This window comes from Thalassophryne amazonica, chromosome 9 (assembly GCF_902500255.1).
Source record: "Thalassophryne amazonica chromosome 9, fThaAma1.1, whole genome shotgun sequence".
NCBI lineage: Eukaryota > Metazoa > Chordata > Actinopteri > Batrachoidiformes > Batrachoididae > Thalassophryne > Thalassophryne amazonica.
The window spans coordinates 88,728,961-88,755,592 of record NC_047111.1 but is presented as its reverse complement, the minus strand read 5'-3'; the positions used below and the strand labels follow the sequence as shown (position 1 = coordinate 88,755,592).

The 26,632-nt window shown below is 40.7% G+C and overlaps 1 protein-coding gene across 4 annotated transcripts in view; it reads left to right on the top strand.

The window, feature by feature from the left end:
- Positions 1 to 26,632, top strand: part of pls3 (plastin 3 (T isoform)) — a 64,730-nt gene that overhangs the window by 5,215 nt on the left and 32,883 nt on the right. For 2 of the 4 annotated variants that reach the window (XR_004562770.1, XM_034178712.1), the window contains exons 2-3: positions 20,837 to 20,941; positions 21,798 to 21,949. Coding sequence is in view for 3 of the 4 variants with exons in the window: in XM_034178712.1 (XP_034034603.1) it covers positions 20,881 to 20,941; positions 21,798 to 21,949 (213 nt within the window). In the remaining variant the exon portion in view is untranslated. Of the gene's footprint in view, positions 1 to 2,983; positions 3,003 to 18,103; positions 18,115 to 20,836; positions 20,942 to 21,797; positions 21,950 to 26,632 lie in introns of those variants that run through there. The other 2 variants (XM_034178713.1, XM_034178715.1) reach the window with 2 other exon arrangements.

Sequence of the window (26,632 nt, the reverse complement as noted above, 5' to 3'; positions counted from 1 at the left end):
AGACGTTCTATAAATCCAAGTCATTATTATTATTACCACCTCATTTTCAACATTTTTTTCAGCATTTGCCCCGGCTTTGCTGCACCTGCTGTCTCATACTTATTTCAAATTGCCATCTAGTATGTAATTTGTGGAAGATGCTGTAGCATAATAACAAGTCTTTCAAACTGAAATAATCGTTTTGATTATGTATGCATTCATATAAATATATAGTTTACCACAGCTGTAACATACTAGTAAAGCTTGAAAATGTATCATGAAAGTGCTGGAAAATTGCTTGAATTTGACCTTGGAAAAGTCATATGAACTCTCTAATTTACCTTTGTCTCCTGTGTGTCAGGAACTTTGTATGTGTCGGGGCAGTTGGTTTGTCTTCCAGACAACCTTCGACGTGCCCTCTGCTGCTGTTTTTATTGTGGCTTTGATTTCAAAAAGCTTAAAAAAATAATAAATTGCACAACAGACGCACATGTCCTTGTGCGTTGTTTGAATTTGGACAGTGGTCTTGTGGTGAATACACAGTTTCAACTGTCACGTACACAGTAGTACACACACACAGACTTATTTCAAAGTGTTCAAGGTGGGAGCTAATCATGGTACAGTGTAGTTTCATTAAGATGGTAGTGCACAGATCTTTCTCAGACTGATTGTGAGGAAAAGACTAACAGCTCCGGTGCTGAAATTTGGATAGCACTCCATGTCAAGAGCTGTGATACGAGCAGGATCATGCTTACAAAGCACATTTGGATTTTTATGCTGTTTTTTAATCTAAATACAGAGCCATGGGCTATTTTGCATGCAGTATTGTAGGTGCACAGTGGATGTGTCTCATTTCAGTGGCTGTACACTTCTAAAGGCCTTCTGACACTTGCACGACGTTGATCTGTGCGCTTGCACGCACTCTGCTATGCACGAGAGTAAACTCGTCTCAAACACGAGGTAAACCATCGTAAACTGTGCATGGCTTTGTGCACGTGTGCAAAGAAAATTTTAAAATGTTCAAATTTTCCGTCACGCATTAATGATGTGAACAACGCACAGACAAGTCTGAAACAGTGCGGGTAATTGCGTCAGTGCACTGCATCAAAGTGCAGCTCTTCTGAACGATTATAACGAGATGTTGAATCTGTCATAAACATAGTTTTACAGCTGCACAGAAGAAGGAATGAACATGCAACTGTTTTACCAAGCTATTACAATATAAACATTACAAATAATTATCTTTTTAGACTGTTCCAAATGCATTCTCCACCACATTAAGTGCTTGCGCGCGTGCAAGAGAAACAAAAAAGCTGCAGCTGGAGCGGTCTGCTGTGATTCCGGAAGCGATTATAGGCATTTTCAACAGCCAACTCTGACAGAAAATGATTAATCCACTACAAAATAATTATTTTATATTCCCGTCCAGTGCACAGCGCGTGGCAGCCAGTGGAACAAAGCACGGCATCCAGCTGAGAAAACAGCGGGTGGGATTGTCACGACACTGCATGTGTAAGTGCGCGGGTTGTGCAAGTGTCAGGGCACCTTAAGGCTATAATGGTCAGCTGTTGATGTCACATGTTGCACAACTAGGCTACCCCATTCCTAAGACTACTTGTAAAGCAGGTGATGTTTGCAGCCTTCTTTCCCCCACAAATGAAGGATACATCAAGTGGCATCCTTCATGGTCATCACAATTCCATGAATTGGTGCTTGATCGCAACCCCCCCCAAGACAAAGCAGGTGATAAAGTTGTTTAAAAGAAAGACAACAGACATTATTGGGCTCCATATGTGCACTTTGTAAATAAGTAATATTTGTAAGTAAAGCATGAATAAGTATTGAAAAATGACTAAACTATGAGTTGTGCTCACTATGATTGCTTGTCACATACAATTGTCAAGATTGCCAAGCGACAAGAGGTAAGGGTGAGGAAATGTAATGATGCAACATTCCTTGGGCTAGACTGGCCATGTCATTTCAAAATGGTTTGTCTGACCTCCACTGTATCTGAAGGGGTGAAACCTGAAGGGTACAGACCCCTGAATTCTGACACAGCCAGTGTGTCTTTTTAAGAGACTCAATGTTGGACATAAAAAGTAGAAAACTCCTTTTACACAGATGCTTGTGTTTACACAGTATTCCTATTGCCTGAGGCAATTTTGTAAAAGCTTGTGACAAAGACTGTTCTACACCAGCTCTTAATGTGACTTGATGCAAATGGAAGATACCAAAAGGATTAGTGGAATAACACAGTAAAAGTGATGTAGAAAGACGCTAATACAAGTGATTCAGCAGGTCCTCAGTAACCTGTTTTATTACATTCTTGCATAATGGGTGTTGAGGTTGCTACATGAACATGTTTACATATGGCACAGGCCTGTTTGACCTAAATTATTTTGTTCTAAAAAGCAAAGGTGGTTTAGTTGCTCACTTTCATGTAGCAATTTTATGTGACTGTTCCCATGATGATTTGCTGTATAATCCATCTTGGTTTGTTTTTATGATAAACCCATAAACGCAGTCCAACGTGTAACCCTTGCAGCTGTATGTGCTGTTGGAGTTGTGCAAACTGTGCACACTGTTTGTCATCATCACTTCTGTATCTGTCATCAGGATTATTCAAACCTTTTCCACACATAGCCTGATTAAGGAAATAAGGGAGTAGTGTTACAGGCCGGCTGCTGGTTGCTGGTTTGCCTCACAGTTGTGCACGCTAGTGACAGTTTAAATTGTCCATGTGCTTGCAGTCTGTGTTGGGTATGTGCAATGAGCTTGGGAAGCATGCCCATTTGTGTCCCTCATATTTACCATGTAACTGTGTATGAAGGCACGAATTGTTGGCTGTGTGGGTTTAACTCGACCATCTGGTAACAACCCTCCATTTTAAAAAGCCATCAAAGCTGATTGTAAACAGTGTTAATGTGCTGTTTTTGACTCTGCAGTTAAAGATGGTGTCTTGGAAGAAATACTTGTGGGTGGAGAATATCTAGTTCTAGGACCAGCCCAAGAAAGTATCTGTGGTGAGTGTAGAAATGTTTGAGTATATATGCAAGTCCAGTTGTTCTTGTTTTTCTGCTGCTAGACATCACATGACCTAGCAGACTGAAAACCCTACACAGATTACTGGTTTATGATCTTGGAGCATTTTGATGAGGGAAGAAAAAAAGTTAAAAACCCACACCTTTGGGTCAAAGTTGTGGGAGTGATAGAAATGATCTATCTGTGGCTTTCTCTGTGCTTTTACTCAAAACCAAATCATTGCAAAACCAAGATATTTGGGATGTAAGCTCTCAACCCTCACACAAGTTCAGAGTACACAGACTATTAGTACCTACTGTTTGTTGCTCAAATCATGGAAGTTTCAAATGTCTGTATGTACCTGAATAATTGTCCCTCTATTCTAATAAATCATCAGGGGCTATTTATTGGCCCTTCAGATTTATTGTTGCGTTATGCAGCTAATACATTTTGAAAAAGCAGGGTTCTCTATATCATGGGTCCCCAACCCCTGGCCCGAGGACTGGTACCGGACTGTAGGTCATTTGGTATCAGGCTGCACAAAAAGAATAAATTTAGTTATTTTTGTTTTATTTATTATCCGAGTCTGAGTGACTTTATTTTGAAAAATGACCCAATTCTCTCCATTGCATCTGCCTATGACTCACTGTTGACACATGTCAAGATGCTTGTCTCAGTCCCATGATATGCGTTTCCAATAAATTTAAACCCACAAGATAGCAAAATGAGTAAAACAACATTTTTGGAAGGTTTCTTTAAGAAGGTGAAAAAGCCAAGTGAGGAGACAAAAGAAGAGCCTATGACTTCCAAGAAAAGGAAGGCTGCATTTAACAAACAATACCAGAAATCCTTCTTAAAATATGGACTTATCGAGATGGGTGATTCCCACACACCACGCCCACTCTGCATAATATGTGATGACTGGCTCTCCAGTGAGCCAATGAAGCCTTCAAAACTGCTTTGCTACTTGGACACCATGCACCCTGCATTAAAAGACAAACTGTTGGAGTATTTTGAAAGAAAAAAGCATGAACAAGGAGGACAGAAGCAATTACTGAAGGCTATCACATCAACAAATGTGAGTGCACTGAGAGCATCATACTTGGTGGCTAACTGTATTGCTAAGGCTAAGAAGCCATTCACTATTGGTGAAGAATTGATCCTACCCACCACTAAAGACATTTGCTGTGAACTTCTCGGAGAGACTGAAATTAAAGATGGCATAGGTGCCTCTTGGCTAGCACCATCACTCGACACACTGAGGAAATAGCATAGGATATTGAGACACAGTTGTTGGAGATGATTAATACATCACCGTGGTATGCACTCCATTTTGACGAATCTACAGGTATCGACAGCAAGGCAATACTACTTGGAGATGTTCAAGTTGAACTGTTCAACTCACTAGATGATTATAGATCAGGAAAATTGAAATAGTCCTTTTGTGTCAGCACATGTCATTTTCCCATAATGCCTTTTGGCATTATGGGAAAATGAGTTTCCTATCATCAGTGGTTGGCTGCTGTGTGTGTGTGTGTGTGTGTGAAAACCAACACACAAGTTACTGTAACGTGTGTTGGTTTTTACAAAAAAATCTGTATTTGTAAATGTCATATTTTTTTTATTTGTAAAACAAAAAAAAGGCAATTTGAAAACTGAAGATTCTGTTTAAGTGATTCAGCACTTAGCAAATGTGTGGCAATTGGTATTCACACTCTTTTGGCACGTGTGTCTATAAATGCTAAAACTTTCAAAATTAGTGCATTACTTTAAACTAAAACATATAGATAATATTTTCACTTTGTAAAAATGACAGAGGTGATGTTAATTTTGATAACTTGTTTGGAATTAGTTTGTTTAAAATTAAGAAAACTGCCTTGCTGTGCATCAAAACTGCCTTGCTGTGCATCTGTCCTGCGACATGTCTGCAGGACTGTATGGCTGTGAAAATAAATTATACACTCAACAAAAATATAAACGCAACACTTTTGGTTTTGCTCCCATTTTGTATGAGATGAACTCAAAGATCTAAAACTTTTTCCACATACACAATATCACCATTTCCCTCAAATATTGTTCACAAACCAGTCTAAATCTGTGATAGTGAGCACTTCTCCTTTGCTGAGATAATCCATCCCACCTCACAGGTGTGCCATATCAAGATGCTGATTAGACACCATGATTAGTGCACAGGTGTGCCTTAGACTGCCCACAATAAAAGGCCACTCTGAAAGCTGCAGTTTTATCACACAGCACAATGTCGCAAGATTTGAGGGAGCGTGCAATTGGCATGCTGACAGCAGGAATGTCAACCAGAGCTGTTGCTCGTGTATTGAATGTTCATTTCTCTCCCATAAGCCGTCTCCAAAGGCGTTTCAGAGAATTTGGCGTACACTCCAACTGCCTCACAACCGCAGACCACGTGTAACCACACCAGCCCAGGACCTCCACATCCAGCATGTTCACCTCCAAGATCGTCTGAGGACCAGCCACTCGGACAGCTGCTGAAACAATCGGTTTGCATAACCAAAGAATTTCTGCACAAACTGTCAGAAACCGTCTCAGGGAAGCTCATCTGCATGCTCGTCGTCCTCATCGGGGTCTAGACCTGACTCCAGTTCGTCATCGACTCGAGTGGGCAAATGCTCACATTCGCTGGCGTTTGGCATGATGGAGAGGTGTTCTCTTTACTGATGAATCCCGGTTCACACTGTTCAGGGCAGATGGCAGACAGCTGTGTGTGGCGTCGTGTGTGAGTGAGCGGTTTTCTGATGTCAATATTGTGGATCGAGTGGCCCATGGTGGCGGTGGGGTTATGGTATGGGCAGGCGTCTGTTATGGACGAAGAACACAGGTGCATTTTATTGATGGCATTTTAAATGCACAGAGATACCGTGACGAGATCCTGAGGCCCATTGTTGTGCCATACATCCAAGAACATCACCTCATGTTGCAGCAGGATAATGCATGGCCTCATGTTGCAAGGATCTGTACACAATTCTTGGAAGCTGAAAATGTCCCAGTTCTTGCATGGCCGGCATACTCACCGGACATGTCACCCATTGAGCATGTTTGGGATGCTCTGGACCGGCGTATACGACAGCGTGTACCAGTTCCTGCCAATATCCAGCAGCTTCGCACAGCCATTGAAGAGGAGTGGACCAACATTCCACAGGCCACAATTGACAACCTGATCAACTCTATGCGAAGGAGATGTGTTGCACTGCATGAGGCAAATGGTGGTCACAACCAGATACTGACTGGTATCCCCCCCCCCCCCCCCCAATAAAACAAAACTGCACCTTTCAGAGTGGCCTTTTATTGTGGACAGTCTAAGGCACACCTGTGCACTAATCATGGTGTCTAATCAGCATCTTGATATGGCACACCTGTGAGATGGGATGGATTATCTCAGCAAAGGAGAAGTATCACAGATTTAGACTGGTTTGTGAACAGTATTTGAGGGAAATGGTGATATTGTGTATGTGGAAAAAGTTTTAGATCTTTGAGTTCATCTCATACAAAATGGGAGCAAAACCAAAAGTGTTGCGTTTATATTTTTGTTGAGTGTATATATATTTTTTCCTCTTCCTTTCTATCTAGTAGTCAGGTCTCCTCTGCTGAAGAGGACTGAGCTCTACCTCTCATACCTGTCTGTCTGCTACAAAACATGTAACAGGCAGGAACTAAAATGTATGATTTCAGGCTTTACAAATGTTTTTAACTGTCAAGTTTTATTCACTATGCCCACAAAAACGTGTTAGCGGTATAAAAGTTACAAGAAATAAATTTAGCGAAAGTAAGTGATCCAACTGATTTTTCCAAGTAAAGCTAATTAGCTAACAAAGTTAGCTTTTGGCTAATTAGGCGGTAGTTAGTGGATTAGCAGAAACTGTGCCCAACACTGCCCTAGATGGGAATGTCTCCTTGCACAGAAACAAGCTCGGGTTCACCACTGATTCAGAGTTATGGTGAGCTGTATTTTCATGCACTTTATATTTGTTTTGTGGGGCATCTTATTTTGAAGGCATGTTTAAATTGTTACCATAGCAGAGAACATGTTACTCATGCTCTTTTGTTGAGGACGCTGCTAATAAAGTTGCATATGAGTACACAGTGGATTTGCTTATATATTTACAAAATGCCAGTTTTTGTGCCGGTCGGCTCATTATATTTTGTTGTATGTATCGGCCACACCTTAAAGACCAGTCCTGACATAAACTGCTCTGTGGTGCAAAAGAGGTTGGGGACCACTGTTCTATATGACACTTTGTTTGTTGTGCTATCATCTACAAACTAGTTTGGCAAGTACAACTCTCTTGGTGGAAACAGTATGACTACACCTACTAGTTTACCAATAGACGATGTGTATGTTTGGTGCATGTGTGATAAGGACTCTGGAAGCCACTCGTGTGGAACGCATTAGATTGAATAGTCAGATCGTATGATCTGTATGGGCTACACTGAAGGAGGCTGAACTTCTAGATAACCCGACGTGACAGTCAGAACAATAAGGCAGTATTTAGTCTAGTACACAGATGCATATAAGGCCACAAAAGTGTACAAGGTCTGTGAAGGCTACGTGCAGTACATCAAGCTTCATCACCATAATTGAGAGAAACTGCCACATGTATCACCAGTTATACAACTTGCATGAAGTAGCCAGAGGATTTTCTTAAGAAAAGACCTGAAAGTTCAGAATTTGTCAGAAGCAGGGCTAATTTGAGGGGGAGCAAGCACGGAGCGCGCTACTGGAATCTCGGACGCGCGCTCCGGAACCTCTGACGTTGGCTACGCCAACCTATTCTATACTGGATCAGGTGATCCGGCCACGCTCTTCTTGACTAACAAAATAAAAAAAAATAAAAAAAAAAAATCACCCACGATTGCTCCTCACTGGCCACTCATACGCCCTCCTGTCTGCTGTGCGGAATTGCGCCCCATCTCGGCAACAGGTCCAGAGGCTCCGCTCGCTGTTTTGATTCCGGATGTTGGTGAGCCGTTAGCCGGCAAGAGACTCCGTGGCCAACGCCGAGAGAGGACTTGGATTCTTTGCCGATTCCCGCATCCGTACCCCCGGAGGCCAATGTGAGCGAAGGTGAAGAGCGCGCAGTGTGTTCTGCATGTGTCTGTTTATAATCTTCTCGCACAGAAGAAAAAGAGTGTTTACACAAGAGAGAAAGTGAGAAAATGTGATGGATTTGTTTATGCGGTTATTTTTAGAACGTAACTCCCGCCGATAACACGAGGGACCACTGTATTTGTACTCTATCCGGATTTTGGTGTTACTAGTGTATTAGACTACAATACATGCCCGTTATTTTCGGTGTGGCGCACAGCGTTGTTTGCAAGGCCCCCCCCCCCCCCTTCTTTTTTTTCTGCACCAGAGCCACCAATCCTCCTGTGCTCCGGGAACCTCCCACTTTACAAAGTAAGCACTGGCCAGAAGGTAAATCTGGCATGCAAGCCTAGATTTGATGTTTTGGTGAAAGAAAGTCCTCCTTTATTCTCCTCTTTTTCTTTCGTCACACACGAAGCCAACCACTCTCCACCCTTTTATGCATTAATGACTTTAGTTATATGAGTATAGCCGGAATCAGCGCTGCCAACATTGCGTCACCCAGATATGGGTCATGCAGCATGTGTCCAGTGTGCATATATATATATTACACACATGCACGCAGTCTGTGGACAAAAGTCTGACCTGCTGTTTAGTTGCAGGATTTTGATTTTTCTTTTTTTTTTTTGGTGGTTGCCAAACACGCATGCAGCTGTCAAAATCAGCAACTGCTTTTGAAACCTGACACTCCAGACTCATTTCACTGACTTACATAGGATTTGTTACTTGGTTTGTGATAACAAGTCCTTTATTCTTCTGTCCCGTCAGTGATACGGTTCACATTTGTCCTTTGACATCTGTGCCTTTGCTTCGTGTGCTTAGCCGTTCTCCCTCTGTCGAGGGTGTGACAAGTCCTGGCAAATGAGGCAGTGTGCCCAGCCAACTTCAGCGGCCACATTTCAAATCCTATTGGAGAAAAGTTAAATATAGTAACGCTCACATCGTTATTTTCCTAATTGTTTAGTCAGGCGTTTACCCTGATTCAGGAATACTCTGTGGAAAAACATCCATTCTGTTTGACTGTTGTTTAGAAGTATGTGGATTTAAGATTTTGTAATTAAATAGGTGAAGCTGGTCATTTTTACGTAGAGCCAAATTCATTGTTGAATTTAAATTTGGCATCATATTTAAAATGGAATAAACATTTTATGACTGTATTTGCGCTTGATTTTGCAGGGACATAGTTTTGTGTGGTTTGTAAGAATAACATCATAGGAACTGACTCATGTCTGCAGATGATTCTCTTCCTGAACATTGCAGCTTCTTTCATGGAGGAGGAAACTTATTCAGTTTCTGTTCAGGAGTAGACCAGTAGCTATTACTCATTATTTATTGGACTATCTAATCATGTTTTGTTCACCCTTGTGGTATGTGTTTAACAAGTGAGTTGGTCTTTTGAGTCACTTGGTCAAACATTTCTCTCCTCCAGTGGTCGCTGGTGGTATTGAATTTATTTATGTATTAGGGCTGCCACGATTAGTCGACTAGTCACGATTATGTCAACTATCAAAATAGTCAGCAACTAATTTAATTGTCATACTTAGTTTTTAAAGTTTTGTTTTTCTCTCAAAACTGCTACTTATCTTCCGCTGCCTTTTGTCTTTGACACACATGCGCAATAGTGGTGACCAGGGTTAGCCGTGAGTCACTGGAAAGTTATCCCCAAACACTATCAGGCTTGCCGTCAACAAAACTCAAAAAGTTCGGGAGCATATGAACCAAAATTTTAAGAGAGAAAAAACGTGCAATGAAAAATCTGCTAAGGCAGAACTGCCTTCCATGGCCATACAATGGCGATGCAGAAGCATCTGAGAGGAAAACACATTGTGGCTGATTCTGACGAAGCGAGAGTCATCTCGGTAAGCTAATGAGCTAGGTCAACCCCCCGCTAACACTTAACATCAATAGGCTATCTCACCAGTTATGAGTGTGCTGCCTGGGAGAGGCCTATAGCACTTCCGGGTCGACGGGTCACGGGACCCAAGCACTGGTTTGCTGTAGGCTTAAACATACAGCTGGAGTTTGCATGTCTGCTTTTCTTCTTCACTACTGTCCAGTTACCCATGTTTGTGCTTGATCTCGTGTGACTGAACACCACCTGTCCCTCTAAGAAGCTGACACCGACCGCATAACTAGTTAGCATGCCGGAGTCTCGTTTGTTATCAGAATTAACCAGACAAATTGCTTCACCAACTAAGACTGGTGAGAATAAACACCGACAAGAGCCAGTGGGAGCAAAAGAGCGATCAGTCTCTTCATCTTTTCTGTGTCCGGGCCACGTGAGGTTTCCCGTGTTGAGTCAAGTTAATCCGCAGGCTCCTGGTGGTGCCCTTCTGTTCCACCCATCATCCCAGTGTAAACCGGTACACCGAACGCTGCCCAGCAGGTCATGGTCATGCCGCAGGATCGCTAGTTGTCATTGCTTATGGTCGGAACTACGATGGTATTTTATAATAATTTAAAAAGTATTATTAAAATAAAAATAGGTGTAAGATATATATTTTTCAGTTTAAATAAATTTTTGATTCAGCTCTGTAATTTTTTTGATCAAATAATTTTTTCATTCATATTTACTTTTTTTTCACCTTCAGATCTTTTTTTCACCTTCAGATCTTATTTTATCAGTTTCAAACTTTTGGCCCCGTGCTGGCGTGGGAGGGCGTTACAGGCCCGGCACTGAGGCGCTGAGAGAGATCCACCCCTACCAGAAATCCACCGAGCTGCTGATCCATAAGCTGCCGACGCGGTCACCTCGCCGGCCTCTGCAGAGCACACAGCGGAGCTCTGAAAGCGGAGGTCGGTCGTTGAAGTCCTGAGCGATTCTCTCACCAGGTGCTGGAAGGGCAGCTTGTGGATCAGCAGCTCGGTGGATTTCTGGTAGCGGCGGAGTGCCAAAGTGCCGGGCCTGTAACTGTGAGGCTTCTTCACACCGACTGTAGCCGGAGCGTTCTTCCAGGTGGCTTTGGATTTGGATTTACTGGTGGTCTGCTTGGTTGTGGCCATATTAAAGCTTCCTTCAGATCTGCTGAACCAGGTCTCTCTGTGTGTCACTTAGAAAGCTCGTAACACTTCACTGCAGCCTGTAAAATGAGTGACCTGCGGCGATGCTGCGTTCATGGTCTTGTGTGGATTTGGGACACATCGGTTTTTTAGGTATAGGTGTTAAATTTTACAATCTTGCATATTTTCCCGTTTTTAAACATCAAAAATAACGCAAGAGTGGTCTAGAATTACTTGTAATGACATCTTTAGCATCACTTTATTTAAGGTATCAAGACAATAAGTGGAGAGAAAGTGTTAAGTCATTATCTATCAAAGTACCCATGTTTCCTGAAAGCAACATCATGTGAGGACTGATTGTTCTCCTGTCACTCACAATTCCACGCCCCTCTCAATCAAAGCCACGCCCTCCCACGCCAGAATGGGGCCAAAAGTTTGAAACTGAAAAAAATAAGATCTGAAAGTAGAAAAAAGATCTGAAGGTGAAAAAAAGAAATATGAATGAAAATAAATTATTTGATAAAAAAAAAAAAAAAAAATTTGAGCTGAATCAAAAATTTATTTAAACTGAAAAATATATATCTTACATTTATTTTTATTTTGATAATACTAATTAAATGGTTATAAAATTCAAGAACAAACATTGAATTTTCAGTTTCAAAATTTATTTTTTCAATCTTTTTTATTTTCAGATTACAAAACTTTTGGCCTTGATTTAGCTCCATAGAGCCCCCGACCATCCCGCTATTTATGTATGATCCGATTAGTTGCTAATCGCTAAAATAATCGGTGATGAGCCGATTGTCAAAATAATCATTGTGGAAGCCCGTGTATGTCTGTATGTATAGATGTGTGTGTGTGTGTGTGTGTGTGTGTGTGTGTGTGTGTGTGTGTATTCATTTCACTAGGTATACCAGATCACTCAATCACACACACAGTATCACCTGCTCTCAGAATGACATAATAACAAATGTATCTAATGAGCACCGTTTCTAGAACTGTAGGTTTTATGGAAGCATGGCTATTATATTTGAACCATTGAAATGCTTTAAAACTCACCATTGAAGTTGTTAAGTTGCATGCGTTAAAACGCTGGTGTCGCCGACAGAATGGTCTGCCCTGCCTTCACTCCGCATGCGTCATTTGGAGCGTCAGCATAATTCACAGATTATTGCCTCATTCTGCTTAAAACTGCACTCCACACAGATTTTGTACAACAATCATTTCCACATAAATTCACCATTATTTCATAATAAAGGACGGGGAAAGTATGACAGCGCAAAGGATTGCTGTGAATCTCCGGCAATCTGGAGTTTAAATAGGGAAAATGGGGCACTTTTCTGTCTGAAAAATTCTGTGGTTTACAGTTAACTGCATATAAACCTCATCCTTGTTTTCAGAACTCATGTTTGTCATACCAGTTGAGTCGTGGTGAGCAAGGAACATGCTCCCTCTTAGTGAAGCCTGATCAGTCCACTACAGAATGGGAAGGATTATTATAAATTTTTTAATTACACCAGATTTTAAGATTTATATCTCACCTCTGTGGACATAGTCTGCAGCTTTTGAAATTATTTTGTGTGTGTGTGTGTACATTGTTTGAACACAGTAATAACATATTTTATTTGTAGGTGCCTTTCTCAACACTCAAGGACACCACGCAGTAATAAAACAAGTATAATAAAAGGAAATGGGGAAAAAAAATACATAAGACGTAAAAACAGATCGAGGAGGGGATTGGGTAGTCCTGACGAGAAGTAACTATGGGGATGAGGTAGGGGCAGAGGTGGTTAATGTTACTTTGGTGGGATTATGCAGTCTGGGCAATGTTACTGATGTGGGATTGGAAAGATGGAGTACTGTGGAGGATGACACCCAGTCTCTTTACCTGAGAGACAGAGAAGTTGTCAATGTTGTACAAACATTAAAATGCCCCCTGGGGTTTAGCCAGTAGGGCTGCAAAAAAACAATTATTTGGATCATCGATGAATCTGATGGGGTTTCGACTCGATTAATCGGATTAGCGGGGAATTTTTTAAAAATGTGCCAGGGAAACAATTTTTCTCTCCTTCCATCACTTTATTTAACAAAAGAACATTATTTGAAAACTTAAAATACTTGAAAATCAACAAATCGTCAAATGTCCCTTGGCTATTGAAATATAAAATAATAAAGAATAAACTGTTTATAATAAAGAACAAAAAAATATTATTTCAAATGGCATTGCTTTATCAAAGTGCTGAGTTGCCATAAAACATTGAAACATATAAATGTTAAAAATATATATGGTGAAAAAGAGGTATTTTGATGCTGCAAATGAGAAATTAGCATAACCTGTTAACCATAAACCTAAATCAAAACTGTAGCCTGACTCATATGTGCAACATTCTCTGTATAACTTGTATAACTGTGGTCATTTCACAATGACACATGTGACTCATGTCTCTTTCTCTAAAATGTATTGTAGCATTATAGTTATTATTCTATTATATTGTTGCTATTATTATTAATATATAAATAAATATGATAATTTGTAATACATTGACTCTTTACGACAACAAACGCTGAGCCATTTATTATACAGAAAACAAATGCACAAACATGCTGAAATGCCAGTAGCTTAATGCTAACTTTAACATTGAAAACGCCATAGACATGCTAATGCGTTATCATTGGTGTTAGCATTAAATGCATCTATCACCTGTTACAGAAGACCATAACAGGTCAGTTTAACATAAAGGTAAATATTCCTCACAGACATATGCTCTTTAGGGTTTTAGTGTGGAAAAATTAAGATAAAGCGAAAACAAATGAAACCAGTGAAGCAGCAGCTCGAAGCACTCCTTCACTGGTTCAAGATTCAAAGCAAAGCTCGGTTGATTATATGGAAGAAACGAAACATTTGCTGTAAAACAAAGTTATTTAGCAACTAATTGATGACTAAATTAGTTGACAACTATTTTAATAATCGATTTTAATCAGTTAACTTGATTAGTTGTTTCAGCTCTAGTAGCCAGTAAGATTGTGGAGGCTGTTTTTGTTTTTTTGTTTGGCATAAATTTAGATATCATTAATTATGACAAAAGGATTTTGCTTGTGAACACTAACACTCAAAATACATGGTAGACATTAATGACTAATGGTTGCGCTTATGTCAGTTAGCTTACAATCCTGTTGCTAAACCAGTGGGACAACATACATGTTTATGCTAATTAACAACTTCTAAAATGGATATAGGGGTGGAGCATGTGTGGCTCCGCGTGTGACGAAAGAAACCTGAACATGCCGCTGTCTTTGAGTCAACACCACCTACGCATTATGACATTCAAGAAATATGCCTCTTGTAAAACTTGATAAAAACAGAATAAAGTCAAAATGTAAAAAAATGATTGGCATAATTCCTCTGTCCAAGGAGCATGTCTGTGTGTCCAGAAAATGGTACCCTGTAAAATACAGCAATGAATGACTAGATGGGTTAAAAAAAAATTGCTGTCATCTTGTAACTCACAAAAAGGGTGAGTAATGACAAGCTAAATAGACATTGGTGACGTTGATGTACCAATCAATCCAGAAGTGACTGTTGCTTCTGTAATGTCCCATAGGCCTCTCAATTCATCCTATATTTCTAAAGCATGTTGTAAGACAACAGCAGTCAACCAAAGTGCTTGTACATAATTAAAAAATGGCCACAAGTTACCCAATTGTAAATAAAGAAATTATAAATAACAGTAAAAATACAACGGGCAATAAAACAAGTAAAATAAAGAGTAAAAAGTAGTAGGAAATAATTTATTCATTTACATAGGCGCCAAATCACAACAAAGCTGCCTCCAGAGTGCATCGCATAAGTAAGGTCAAACCTTACAACCCCTAGAGCAAGCACACAGGTGACAGAAAACTCCCTGATGATATTGAGGAAGAAACCTCAAGCAGACCAGACTCAAAGGGGGGTGACCCTGTTCTTGGGGTCATGCTACTTACACACTAGACAAATACACAGGACATTTTGGGAGTCCATGCTGGTGACCAGGACGGGAGACCTGCAGAGGAAAACACCACTCCCACCTCTGGCTGGAGCGCACCTCGAATTGAGAGAGGGAAAAAAAAAAGAAGCAGATGGCAGAAAATAGGAAAAACAAATGAAATACTAAGGTGAAATAGATATGTAATCGCTCATTTAGGAAATGCCTGGGAAAAGGAAATTTAATTTAATTGTCAACTCAACCATTTGGTAGAGCATATTGATATCTACTACATTTTATTGAAAAATGTGAGGATGTTAAAAGGTTAGAGGATTTAAAAGTCTCTAGGGTCAGGGATGATCATTAAATCAGATAGTAGATTGTCAACAATACATTTCGATAGCAGAACCTAGTAGCAGATGATATTAAGGCGAGACTATTCCAGAGCCACTGCAATGGCTCTGTCACCTCTCGTCTTTAATCTGGTTTAGGCACCTCCATACAACAGTTGGTCAGAAGACCTTAAGGCTCTGGTTGGGGTGTAAGAAAAAGAAGCTCGGAAAAAGAGTAACTCGAATAATTTGATTACACAAGGCTTCGTTTAATGCTGTAGTACATATGCCATGTCTGTATGTGGCGCTGTAATGCTCCCACAAAAAACAGAGATGAAGACCATAGAGCATGTGAATAACTAATGTTAGAGCTAATCAGGCAACGCTACAAGTTTACAAAGCCGCATGTTGAGTAAAATAAAGCCTTTTAAGAGAAAGGGTCCACGCTGATTGTATTGCGCATTTAAAGTGAAGCAGAGTGTTTATATATCTCTCATCTTCAATCGCTTATGTGGGATTGGATCACTGGGGCAACAGCTCTAGCAGGGGACCCCAGACTTCCCTTTCCCGTGCCACATTGACCACCTCTGACTGGGGGATCCCGAGGCGTTCCCAGGCCAGTGTGGAGATATAATCTCTCCACCTAGTCCTGGGTCTTCCCCAGGGTGTCCTCCCAGATGGACGTGCGTGGAACACCTCCCTAGGGAATCGCCTAGGAGGCATTCTTACCAGATGCCCAAACCACCTCAGCTGTAAGGTAGAGTGAATGCAACACTGCCCTTGCTGCGCTGATTCTCCGGCCAATCTCACGCTCCATTGTCCCCTCACTTGTGAGCAAGACCCAGAGGTACTTGAACTTTGCGGTGAAATGAGGTGAAATTCCAATTTCATGAGGTGAAATTCCAGCTTTCACCTCCATGAAATATTCATACCATTGAACTCCATCCATCCATTTTCTTCCGCTTTATCCAGAGTCGGGTCGCGGGGGCAGCAGCTCAAGCAAAGCCGCCCAGACCTCCCGATCCACACACACCTCTTCCAGCTCCTCCGGGGGAACCCCAAGGCGTTCCCAGGCCAGCTGAGAGATGTCGTCCCTCCAGCGTGTCCTGGGTCTTCCCCGGGGCCTCCTCCCAATGGGACGTGCCCGGAACACCTCTCCAGCGAGGCATCCAGGGGGCATTCGGAAAAGATGCCCGAACCACCTCAACTGACTCCTTTCGACTTGGAGGAGCAGCGGCTCGACTCTGAGCTCCTCCCGAGTGACCGAGCTCCTCACCCTATCTCTAAGGGAGCGCCCAGCCACCCTGCGGAGGAAGCTCATCTTGGCCGCTTGTACTCGCGATCTTGTTCTTTCGGTCATGAGCCAAATCTCATGACCATAGGTGAGGATCGGAATGTAGATCGATCGGAAAATCGAGAGCTTTGCCCCCCTACTCAGCTTTCTCTTCACCACGATGGTCCGATACAGCGACCGCATCACTGCAGATAATGCGCCGATCTGTCTATCGATCTCACGCTCCATCCATCCCTCACTCGTGAACAAGACCCTGAGATACTTAAACTCCTCCACTTGAGGCAAGGACACTTCACTGACCTGAAGAGGGCAAAGCACCTTTTTCCAGTTGAGAACCATGGCCTCGGATTTAGAGGTTCTGATTTTCATCCCGGACGCTTCACACTCAGCTGCAAACCACCCCAGTGCACGCTGACGGTCCTGATTTGACGAAGCCAACAGAACCACATCATCCGCAAACAGCAGAGATGAGATTCTGTGGTTCCCAAACCAGACCCCCTCTACACCCTGGCTGCGCCTAGAAAGTCTGTCCATAAAAATAATGAACAGAACCGGTGACAAAGGGCAGCCCTGGCGGAGGCCAACGTGCCTGGAACAGGTATGACTTACTACCGGCAATGCGAACCAAGCTCCTGCTGTGGTCGTACAGGGAACCGGATAGCCCTTAGCAAAGGACCCCGGACCCCGTACCCCGGAGCACTCCCCCACAGGGTGCCGAGGGACCACGGTCGAACGCCTTCTCCGTCCACAAAACACATGTGGACTGGTTGGGTGAACTCCCATGAAACCCTCGAGCACCCAATGGAGCGTGTAGAGCTGGTCCAGTGTGCCAGCGACCAGAAGAAAACCACACTGCTCCTCCTGAATCCGAGGTTCGACCATCGGTCGAATTCTCCTCTCCAGTACTCTGGAATAGACCTTACCGGGGAGGCTGAGGAGTGTGATTCCCCCTATAGTTGGAACACACCCTCCGGTCCCCCTTCTTAAACAGAGGGACCACCAACCCGGTCTGTCAATCCAGAGGCACTGTCCCCGATCGCCACGCGATGTTTGCAGAGGCGGTCAGCCAAGACAGTCCCACAACATCCAGAGACTTAAGGTACTCAGGCCGGATTTCATCCACCCCAGGAGCCTTGCCACCGAGGAGCTTTCTAACCACCTCGGTGACTTCGACCTGGGTAATGGATGAGTCCACCTCTGAGTCCCCAGTCTCTGCTTCCTCTTCAGAAGACGTGACGATGGGATTGAGGAGATCCTCGAAGTACTCCGCCGCCACCACCGCCCGACAACATCTCCAGTCATGGTCAACAGCTCCCTACCCGCACCGTAAACAGTGCTGGTGGAGAGCTGTTTCTGCCTCCTGAGGCATCGGATGGTTTGCCAGAATCTCTTCGAGGCCGACCGACAGTCCTCCTCCATAGCCTTCCCAAACTCCTCCCAGACCTGAGTTTTTGCCTCTGCGACCGCACGGGCTGCGGCACGCTTGGCCTGCCGGTACCTGTCAGCTGCCTCTGGGGTCCCACCTACCAACATTCATTATTTGTATAGTGTCAAAAACGTTTTTAAGATCAATGAATACTCCCACTGCATACTGTTTATCTGTTGCACTTTTGACTTCCTCAATTGATTGTAGTTGAGCTGTTTGATCTGAAAGTAGTTTGTTTTTCTATGAATTTGTCTAATCTTTTATTGAAAGGTTTTTCTAGAATTTTGGAGAATTGTAGACATAAAGAAACAGGCCTGTAATTTGTGAAGTGGTGTCTATCCCCAGTTTTATATAACGGCACAACGTTTATTTTCATTTTGTTTAGAAATTTACCGGTTTGAAATAAGTCACAGTATATGTCGGTGGGTCTGAGATCCCCTTTGACCTTTTTTCTAACTTTCATTACAATCCATAGATGCGCCTCCTGCTGTATGACCCATTAACATGTCATAACTCCTTCATGCATTACCTGATTGAATTGAAACTTCACGTGTGATGATGGTTGGCCACTGAACACACCTGGCCCCTCTGTTTGTACACTGAGCGCCCCCCAGTGGATGAACCATCACCATGTCATAACTCCTTCATGCATTGTGTGATTTGCTTGAAATTTGAACTGTGATGAGTGCTTGCCCATTGTATACACATGCCCACATCTGGTCACTAGGGGCTGGCCTGGGTAGGCGGTCGTGCAGAACGAGGGCCGTATATGACTGCTTGTAGTCCTAGTATTTACATGTATTTCCAGTATCTATTATTTCTTCCACTGCTGTAAGGAACATTGAGCCAGGATTCCTGTCAATAATCTTATCATTCCAATCCTCAGCTGACAATGGGTCACCAATTTTTTTTTTTTTTTTTTTTTTGCCAGGTTTGATCCAGCACTCACAAAGAATTCTTTAAAGTTATTAACTACATCATCCGCGTTGCCATTTTTAATGTTATTGTCAATAAAATATTCAGGATAACTTTGTTGTTTGGATCTTTATACTATTGAGTATATTCCATATTCCTTTAATATTTTTATTTAAAATTCTACTCTAGTATTCTTATATTTTTTTATATTTGTGTTCAGCCTCTTTAGTTCTTTGCTTTACAAATTCTCTATAGAGTGTGTTTTTGTTTTTACAGGCATTTTGCAGTCCCTTTGTGATCCATGGTCTGAGTGTATTTTGTTTTTATTCACAGTACTGTTTTAATGGACAGTTTTTATCATACAATGATGTGAACACTCTAAAAAGGACTCATATGCACGATCAACATCAACTTTGTATACAGTATTGCAGTTTGTACTAGCAAGTCATTCCTCAGAGCACTCATTGTTTCTACTGCCCTCACTCAATGGTATTTAATTTTTTTTTTTTCCTCTTGTAGTTACTGTCATAGACTGTAAACACTGATAGGTGATCATTGATGTTGATTTAATAACCCGCTCAGTGTCTTGTTCTCAGTCATTGGTGAATGTTATCGATTAGGGTGGCACAGTAGTTTTTGAAAACCTTTCTTCAATCCAATTCCTACATACATGAATACTAGAGCCTGGTGATCTATATACACAGCTAATTATCACATTCTTGTTTTTTTACTTTACAGACTTCAATTGGTATGGATTCTAATAAGTTATATATCACAGTTATCATACTGTGTACTGCCTTATAATTCAAGTTTTTAATCTACAAACAGTCAGACTCCAGTCTTGTTCTTTTTGTTAATACAGTTAAATTCATACCATCCAGTTCAAAATTCACTCCTTTTGTAGCATTTATCCATGTTCCTGATATGGCAAGTACATTGAATCGTTTTGTGAACTGACTTAAATGTTCGTTGATATTATTGAAGCTTGCGTACAGGGTTCTGCTATCGAAATGTATTGTTGACAATTTACTATCCGATTTAATGATCTGGTTGTACTGGTCCTCTGGCTAGTAATGGCATTTGTCTATGATATAGAAGAAGAAATTATTGTCCGGGTCTGTTGTTTTCCAAGTCCAGCAAATTATGGTTTGTGTATTGAAATGTTCTCTGTTCCACTGCAATCATGATCAGCATTCATTTGAGTTGTCATTATCTCCAGTTGTGGATGAATGAGTTTTTCTTCCAGACTTCATCATGATTATATGTTGTAAAATGAGTACCTTAAAGTCCAGTTTATGATGATCCATGGTATTTGTCCAGTTCTTCGATGCTTTTGATAACCAAAAGTCTGGCTTACTCCACTGACTTCTTGATCTGACATGCTTCCTCAGCTGTCGGTGCCTGCTTTGGGCCCATAATTACACAATCGTAAACGACTGTTAGGGATTTATTGATCTGCAAGTGAAATGAATATTTACACAGTAATAAGTCATAGTCTTGAATCTAAAGTGATGGTCTTTATTTTGTTGAGGGGAAGAGGTAGACTGGGTGGCACTAGTGAATGATTTGAGTTTCATAGTAGAACCCAGCAGTGAAATAAATGAAAGACCTGACTTCATCCTTGCTGATGCTGGTTTCTTTGCTTTATGAAAACAAAGTTTATTGTAATTCCTTAAACGGGGATTGAAGAATTATATTTAATAACAGGATGTTGCAGTTATAAATCCTCCTCAGTGTTGTTTCTGGACCCCATTAATAACTTCTTTCTTTCTTTCCCTCTCTCTACAGTCCCACTTTTCTCTGACTGACCACCTTGGGTCAATCACAGAAAAATGACTGGAAAGATGTCAAACGAAGAGATGGAAGAAGTCAAGGAGGCCTTTTGCAGAATTGGTGAGTGAAAGCCATGTTGCTGTAATATACTGTAAGTGGTAAGATTTTGTACCATTTCTGTGTTTTCAGAGAAATGTAAATGTACTGGCTTCAGTTTTGGAATTATTTAGTCTGTTTTAGCAAAATGATAGTGCAAAGAGTGTAAATAATTTGTTTGTAGATCCGGGTAGTTTTTCAGTTGATAAAAATAATTGACACCTATTTTTTTGTAATTCATGGATCACTTAATTTACAGCAAGAACAAAAAAAAAATTCCAGTGATTCAACTGTTTTTATTTTATTTTTTTTCTACTGTTCCATTTTATATTTCCATGTAATTGGTCACATTAAAATTTTGTGTTGTGGGTGTTAAAGAAGACATAAATGACTCATTTGTCTCTGTTAAAATGTGATTGGTGTTTTTACCGTCAGTCTTAAAAAATTATAATCAGTGAATTATAACCACCTCAGCCCCAACCAGTCCCAGCAGAAGACTGCCCCTCCCTGAGCCTGGTTCTGCTGGAGGTTTCTTCCTGTTAAAAGGGAGTTTTTCCTTCCCACTGTAGCCAAGTGCTTGCTCACAGGGGGTCGTTTTGACCGTTGGGGTTTTACATAATTATTGTATGGCCTTGCCTTACAATATAAAGCGCCTTGGGGCAACTGTTTGTTGTGATTTGGCGCTATATAAAAAAATTGATTGATTGATTGATTGATGTTATTAGTTGCAGCCCTACCTTTGCAGGTGTTATCATCTGCTGGATATTTAGAACCTGAAAGATTAATAACCTATTATCACTTGACAAGTGATCGATGGCAGATTGTTTCACATTTTGAAGGTAAATTCTCACATCTTATGAATCTTGTTGTGTTTCTTCAGATCAAGACAACAGTGGATTTGTTTGTTTTGAGGAACTCTTTGACCTCTTTAATGAAACCAACCTTCGCCTGCCTCGATACAAGGTTCGAGAGATGATCAGGGAGCTTGACTGCGACCATGATGGAAAGCTCAGCTTTCCTGAATTTCTGCAGGTATCTGAAGTAAATCTTATAACAGCATTTTATGTTTTCACTTAAAGCCAGCTTCATTTTCTTTTTTGTTTTGTGCTCTTTCTGTCCTATATATATATTCCTGAGAAGGACAACTCTGTAAATCTACTTTTAGCAGGTGATTCTTCTTCACAAGCCTGATTAAAAATTAAGCAGCCTGTCTACAGATTTGGAAGGGAAGCTAGGAAAGCAGAATATATTATTTAACTAGCACATTGCCCGTGGGGATCCACGGGCTCTACATTGGGTAGTGTTTTATAAAATAGGTAACTGACATTTTTCAAGATTGGTAATAAATTTCTATAAGGATTTGGAATGGTGTGAGTCCAGAATGTAATTATTGAGGGTATTGATACCACAGGCTCTGATATCAGTAGCAGAATAGATTCCGCGAAAATCATTAATTTTTGGGCAGAGCCCTTATACACTGCCCCTGGAAAATTATCATCACCTCTAATTGCAGCTGCCAGAGGCTCCATCACCAAACAAAACAGTAGAAGGTTAAGGGGTGAACCCTGGCATGTGCATCTTCCCAACTCAAAATATGAAGAGATGTATCAGTTTTTCCATTTGTACTGCTGCTTTTGGTCCATTCTGCAACAGGTGTATCCACGTTATAAAAATTTCTCCAAAACCAAAAATTTCCAAAGTCTTGAACAAAAATCCCCATACCACCCTATCAAATGCCTTTTCAGCGTCAAGCGATACAGCAGCAACTGGCAAATTAGAATCTGAGACTGCCCACGTAATATTACTGAAATGTCTGTCATTACCTCCTCCAGTCTGTTTGCAAGTACTTTGGACAAAATTTTGGCATCTAATGGAATAAAGGAAATCAGACGATTGTTCTTACACTAGCAAGGATCCTTCTCCTTTATAAGAACCAGTGCTGTCAAAGCTTTTGATCGAGTTAAAAAAAAAAAGTCTATTCAGAAGAATGTTGAATGTGTGGCAGAGAAAAAGGTGTAAACTCTTCCTTTTGCCTATAACATTTTTCACACCTCTATATACCCCAAAGACGCTCACTTCTCCAAACTTCTTGCTGCTAATAATGCTCTAGGCAACCTTATTGGAACAATATTCTATGATCGAGAACAGGATCCATTACCAAGTTAGTCTCCTCCGATAATAGCATTATGATCACCTGCCTGTAGTATTTTAGCCTCTAGGTCAACAAAAAAACTGGTTCATCCCCATTTGGACTGTAAATATGTCAAAATAATCATGTGACCTTGTATTTCTGCAAGTACAATGAGGATCCTTCCCCTGGTATTTTTGAATTGTCTCGCAAAAAAAAAGGCTTTGGGCTACGACACCACCCACTGAATTTAAGCAGCATATTAAATAAATAAATGCAGATTTTTTTTTTTTTGCATGTTTGGTGGACGAAATGAGAACGAGTGAGTATGCACACGTGTGTGTGTGAGATAGAGAGGAAAAAAAAAAACAATTATCAAGTTTTACTTCTTGCTCTGATGACCAACGACAATATGTGCCTTGATTGTCAATATATATTGTCGCTTGGAACGCTATGACCGGCAACATTAGTGGCCGGTGCCTTGAACATGGCATATATCATTGTGGCGACAATATATGCACTTTGTCAATATATGCTGTAACGTGCATCTCAGAGCATGTATGTTTTCAAGTAATTACACGGCTGAGGTTCACCGGCCACAAATTTCTTTGTCAGGTTTTGTTTGTTTTATTATTTTTAATCTTCCAGATGTCACTTTTATCACTGCTATAATAATGTGAGCCCTTTTCCTGCAGCTGCGTTTTCATTGCTGTTGTATCACACAGTCAACAAAATTTGCATAATGATAACAGAGATTCTGTAATGGTTGGATGAGGACATGTTAAGAAAAACGCCTACATTATGTTTTGCTACCTTGCTGCAGAGGCATGGGAAAATGGGTGCCAGATTTATCTGGGAAAGTAACCTACATCAGACTGGGAAATTGTAGACTCTCATTCACTTCACACTACAGAATCCGGAGATAAGCACAGGCACCAACGGGCCTCAGGGCCTATGGGACGTCTCAATCTTGATCTGTCTGTCTTTCCACAAATCTTGTGAGCACATTTCTTAAGCCTTTAGGTGGATTTTGGTGAAACGTCACACAGTTGTAGCACACCATATAAAGATGTGCATAGCTTAAAATTATTGGTCTACCATCTTCAAGAGGAGATAATTGGAGTTTGTTTAATCAGCGCATCATCTGGCATGATATTGACTTTGTATGTACAACTGCTATCCAGATTTTAATGAAATATCACACATTATAGTACACCTTATGAAGTGGGCATGAAAAACTATAATTTTGGTTTGGTGAGTTTGTAAAGTCAGGTATTTGACCACAAAACATTTATTACAACTGATGTAGAATAGATGCAAGCAATTATGGTAGTATTCACCAAGAAGAATTGCAGTGCTTCAACCGTATGGTGAAATGAAGTTGCTATTGGAATGGCTGACATTCTGCCGTGAGTATTTGGACAGGCAGGCATAGTGCCCGTCTTACTAATAACGTCAGTGCAGAGCTTTTTGGTCTTCTAGGCCCTGTTACAACTTTGAAGGCCAAAACACATACACCCTGGATGATGTAAGATTTGTGAGATCTTTGATGTAAATGTAGGAGTTTGGAACTCATATGATGTGGCTCAATGGTTGAGGTTTTTAATTTGCATGGCATAATTACTTTGTAAATTGTTAACATCTCCTGTCAGCAGCGAGATATCTTATGAATTTAAATTCATTCAGAACAAAAAAAGTTTAATCCATGATTCTTGTTTGATATGTTACTTAGCAGACACTGTCCAAAGGCTTCTAATGTTAATTGTTTATGATTTTCTAATGTCTTCAGGACAATTGAGGATATTAAAAGTGGAAATATTGAGTGTAAAAGTAAATAAAATGTGAATGCTTGCAACTGTATTGTGTTAGCTCCTTTATCTACATTGTCTCTGCACATACACACAATGCAAGCTTGCAACTGTGACCAGAGAGTTCCAGAGTGAGTTGCTCACTGCAGTCTAACATCACACACATATTAGTGGGCTGAGGCCACTTATGAAGCACTTAAGTTGAGGTTCAGCAACAGTGTGTTCTTTTTTTCATGTTCTATAACCACGCACTATAGGTCTTTTTCTTTGAGAAACTTGCTATAGATTCTGTGGATGCTCTGCTTTTGAGTCATTCCATTTGAAATCACCCAGTTTGAAAAAAAAAAATCCCAGGTCACCCTCAGCTTTATTCTCAATTTTATTTTTAATCACATTCCAAAGTTAGGTTGAAATGCCAATATTAGGCCTGTATCTTGAAAATGTTTGAAGTTACAGCCTTTGGAAATTTGGGGGAATTTTTCACATCACGAAAACAGTGTTTCTACCAACTTTGCATGTTAATAATGAGCTCCTATACGCCTCACAGCTTTGAAACTGCTCATGTCAGGCTAAGTTTTGGTGTAGAGTTGGGAAATTGTGGCCGTTTTGGTGTATCTAGTATGATCTGCCTTCCACAAAGGCCTCAAAAAGGTAGAAAACCCAAAATTGTCCATGTTGTTTGTATCTTTTGATTAGTTCAAAATCAAAGAAATATACCAGCTATGGCTATAGAACTTTTTGTATGATGGTTTGCGATATAATAGAACATAAAACATTTAAATGATATACCAGGTTGTTTTAACAAAATTTCTAGTTGTTGAAAAAATGCACATTTTAAAAGTGTCAATATGCCAGTTTTTGTCACCCCAGATGCCAGTGTGGACTTATTCATATTTTTACCATATATTCTTACATATCTCAAGATGATATGCTGCAAATATGGTGGTGTTATTGAGCTTCCTTCTTATAATTATAAATAGACACATTAGCATGACACTTTGGCTATTTTGGGTGGATCTGGATATCTTGGGATTAGGTAACTTCATGAATATCGAGCAACGCCTTGGTTGTGTCACCAAAAATCAAAACCATAATAACCATATTCCCATTATGTTTAAAAATAGACAAAAAGGGCAAAATAGCTATTTTAAGACATTTGGGTCTGCTGGGATTAGGTCGCTGTGCAATTTGGCAATACTTCATACTTCTTGTAACCTGCATTTCCCCACATGATGCTGTGAAGAAACAAGTACAGACACGTACTGCTGTCAGCAAACCGCAATGCAAGGAATACCAAACTCACCTTTATGTTCTGTAAACCAGTGTAAAAAAATAAATAAATCACTCAAAATCAATCTACAAGGTAAATAAGAGATGTTTACCAACTCATGATATGAGAAAAATTCACAAAAACTTCAAAAGGCGGTAACTTCAAATGGTTCAAGATACAGACCTGATATTTGGCATTTCACCATCACTTTGTAATAGGAATACATATCAAACTGACAGAACAGAACTGAAGGGTGACCCTAGGAGTCTCTGGGTGACTTGAGATGGAATAACCCTTCTACTGTGCCATTCAACAGTTAATAAGTGAAGCAGATGTGCTGTTAGATATTATAAATAACTACAGTGACATCAAACAGCACTATCTGGCATATTTTAACTATCTCAAGATCAGCACTGATCAGTCAAAAGATCAATACTAATATATGTATGTGTGTATCCACTTCCTTAGGTATGTCTGTTTGTCAAAGTAAATATTGAATCAGCCAATCA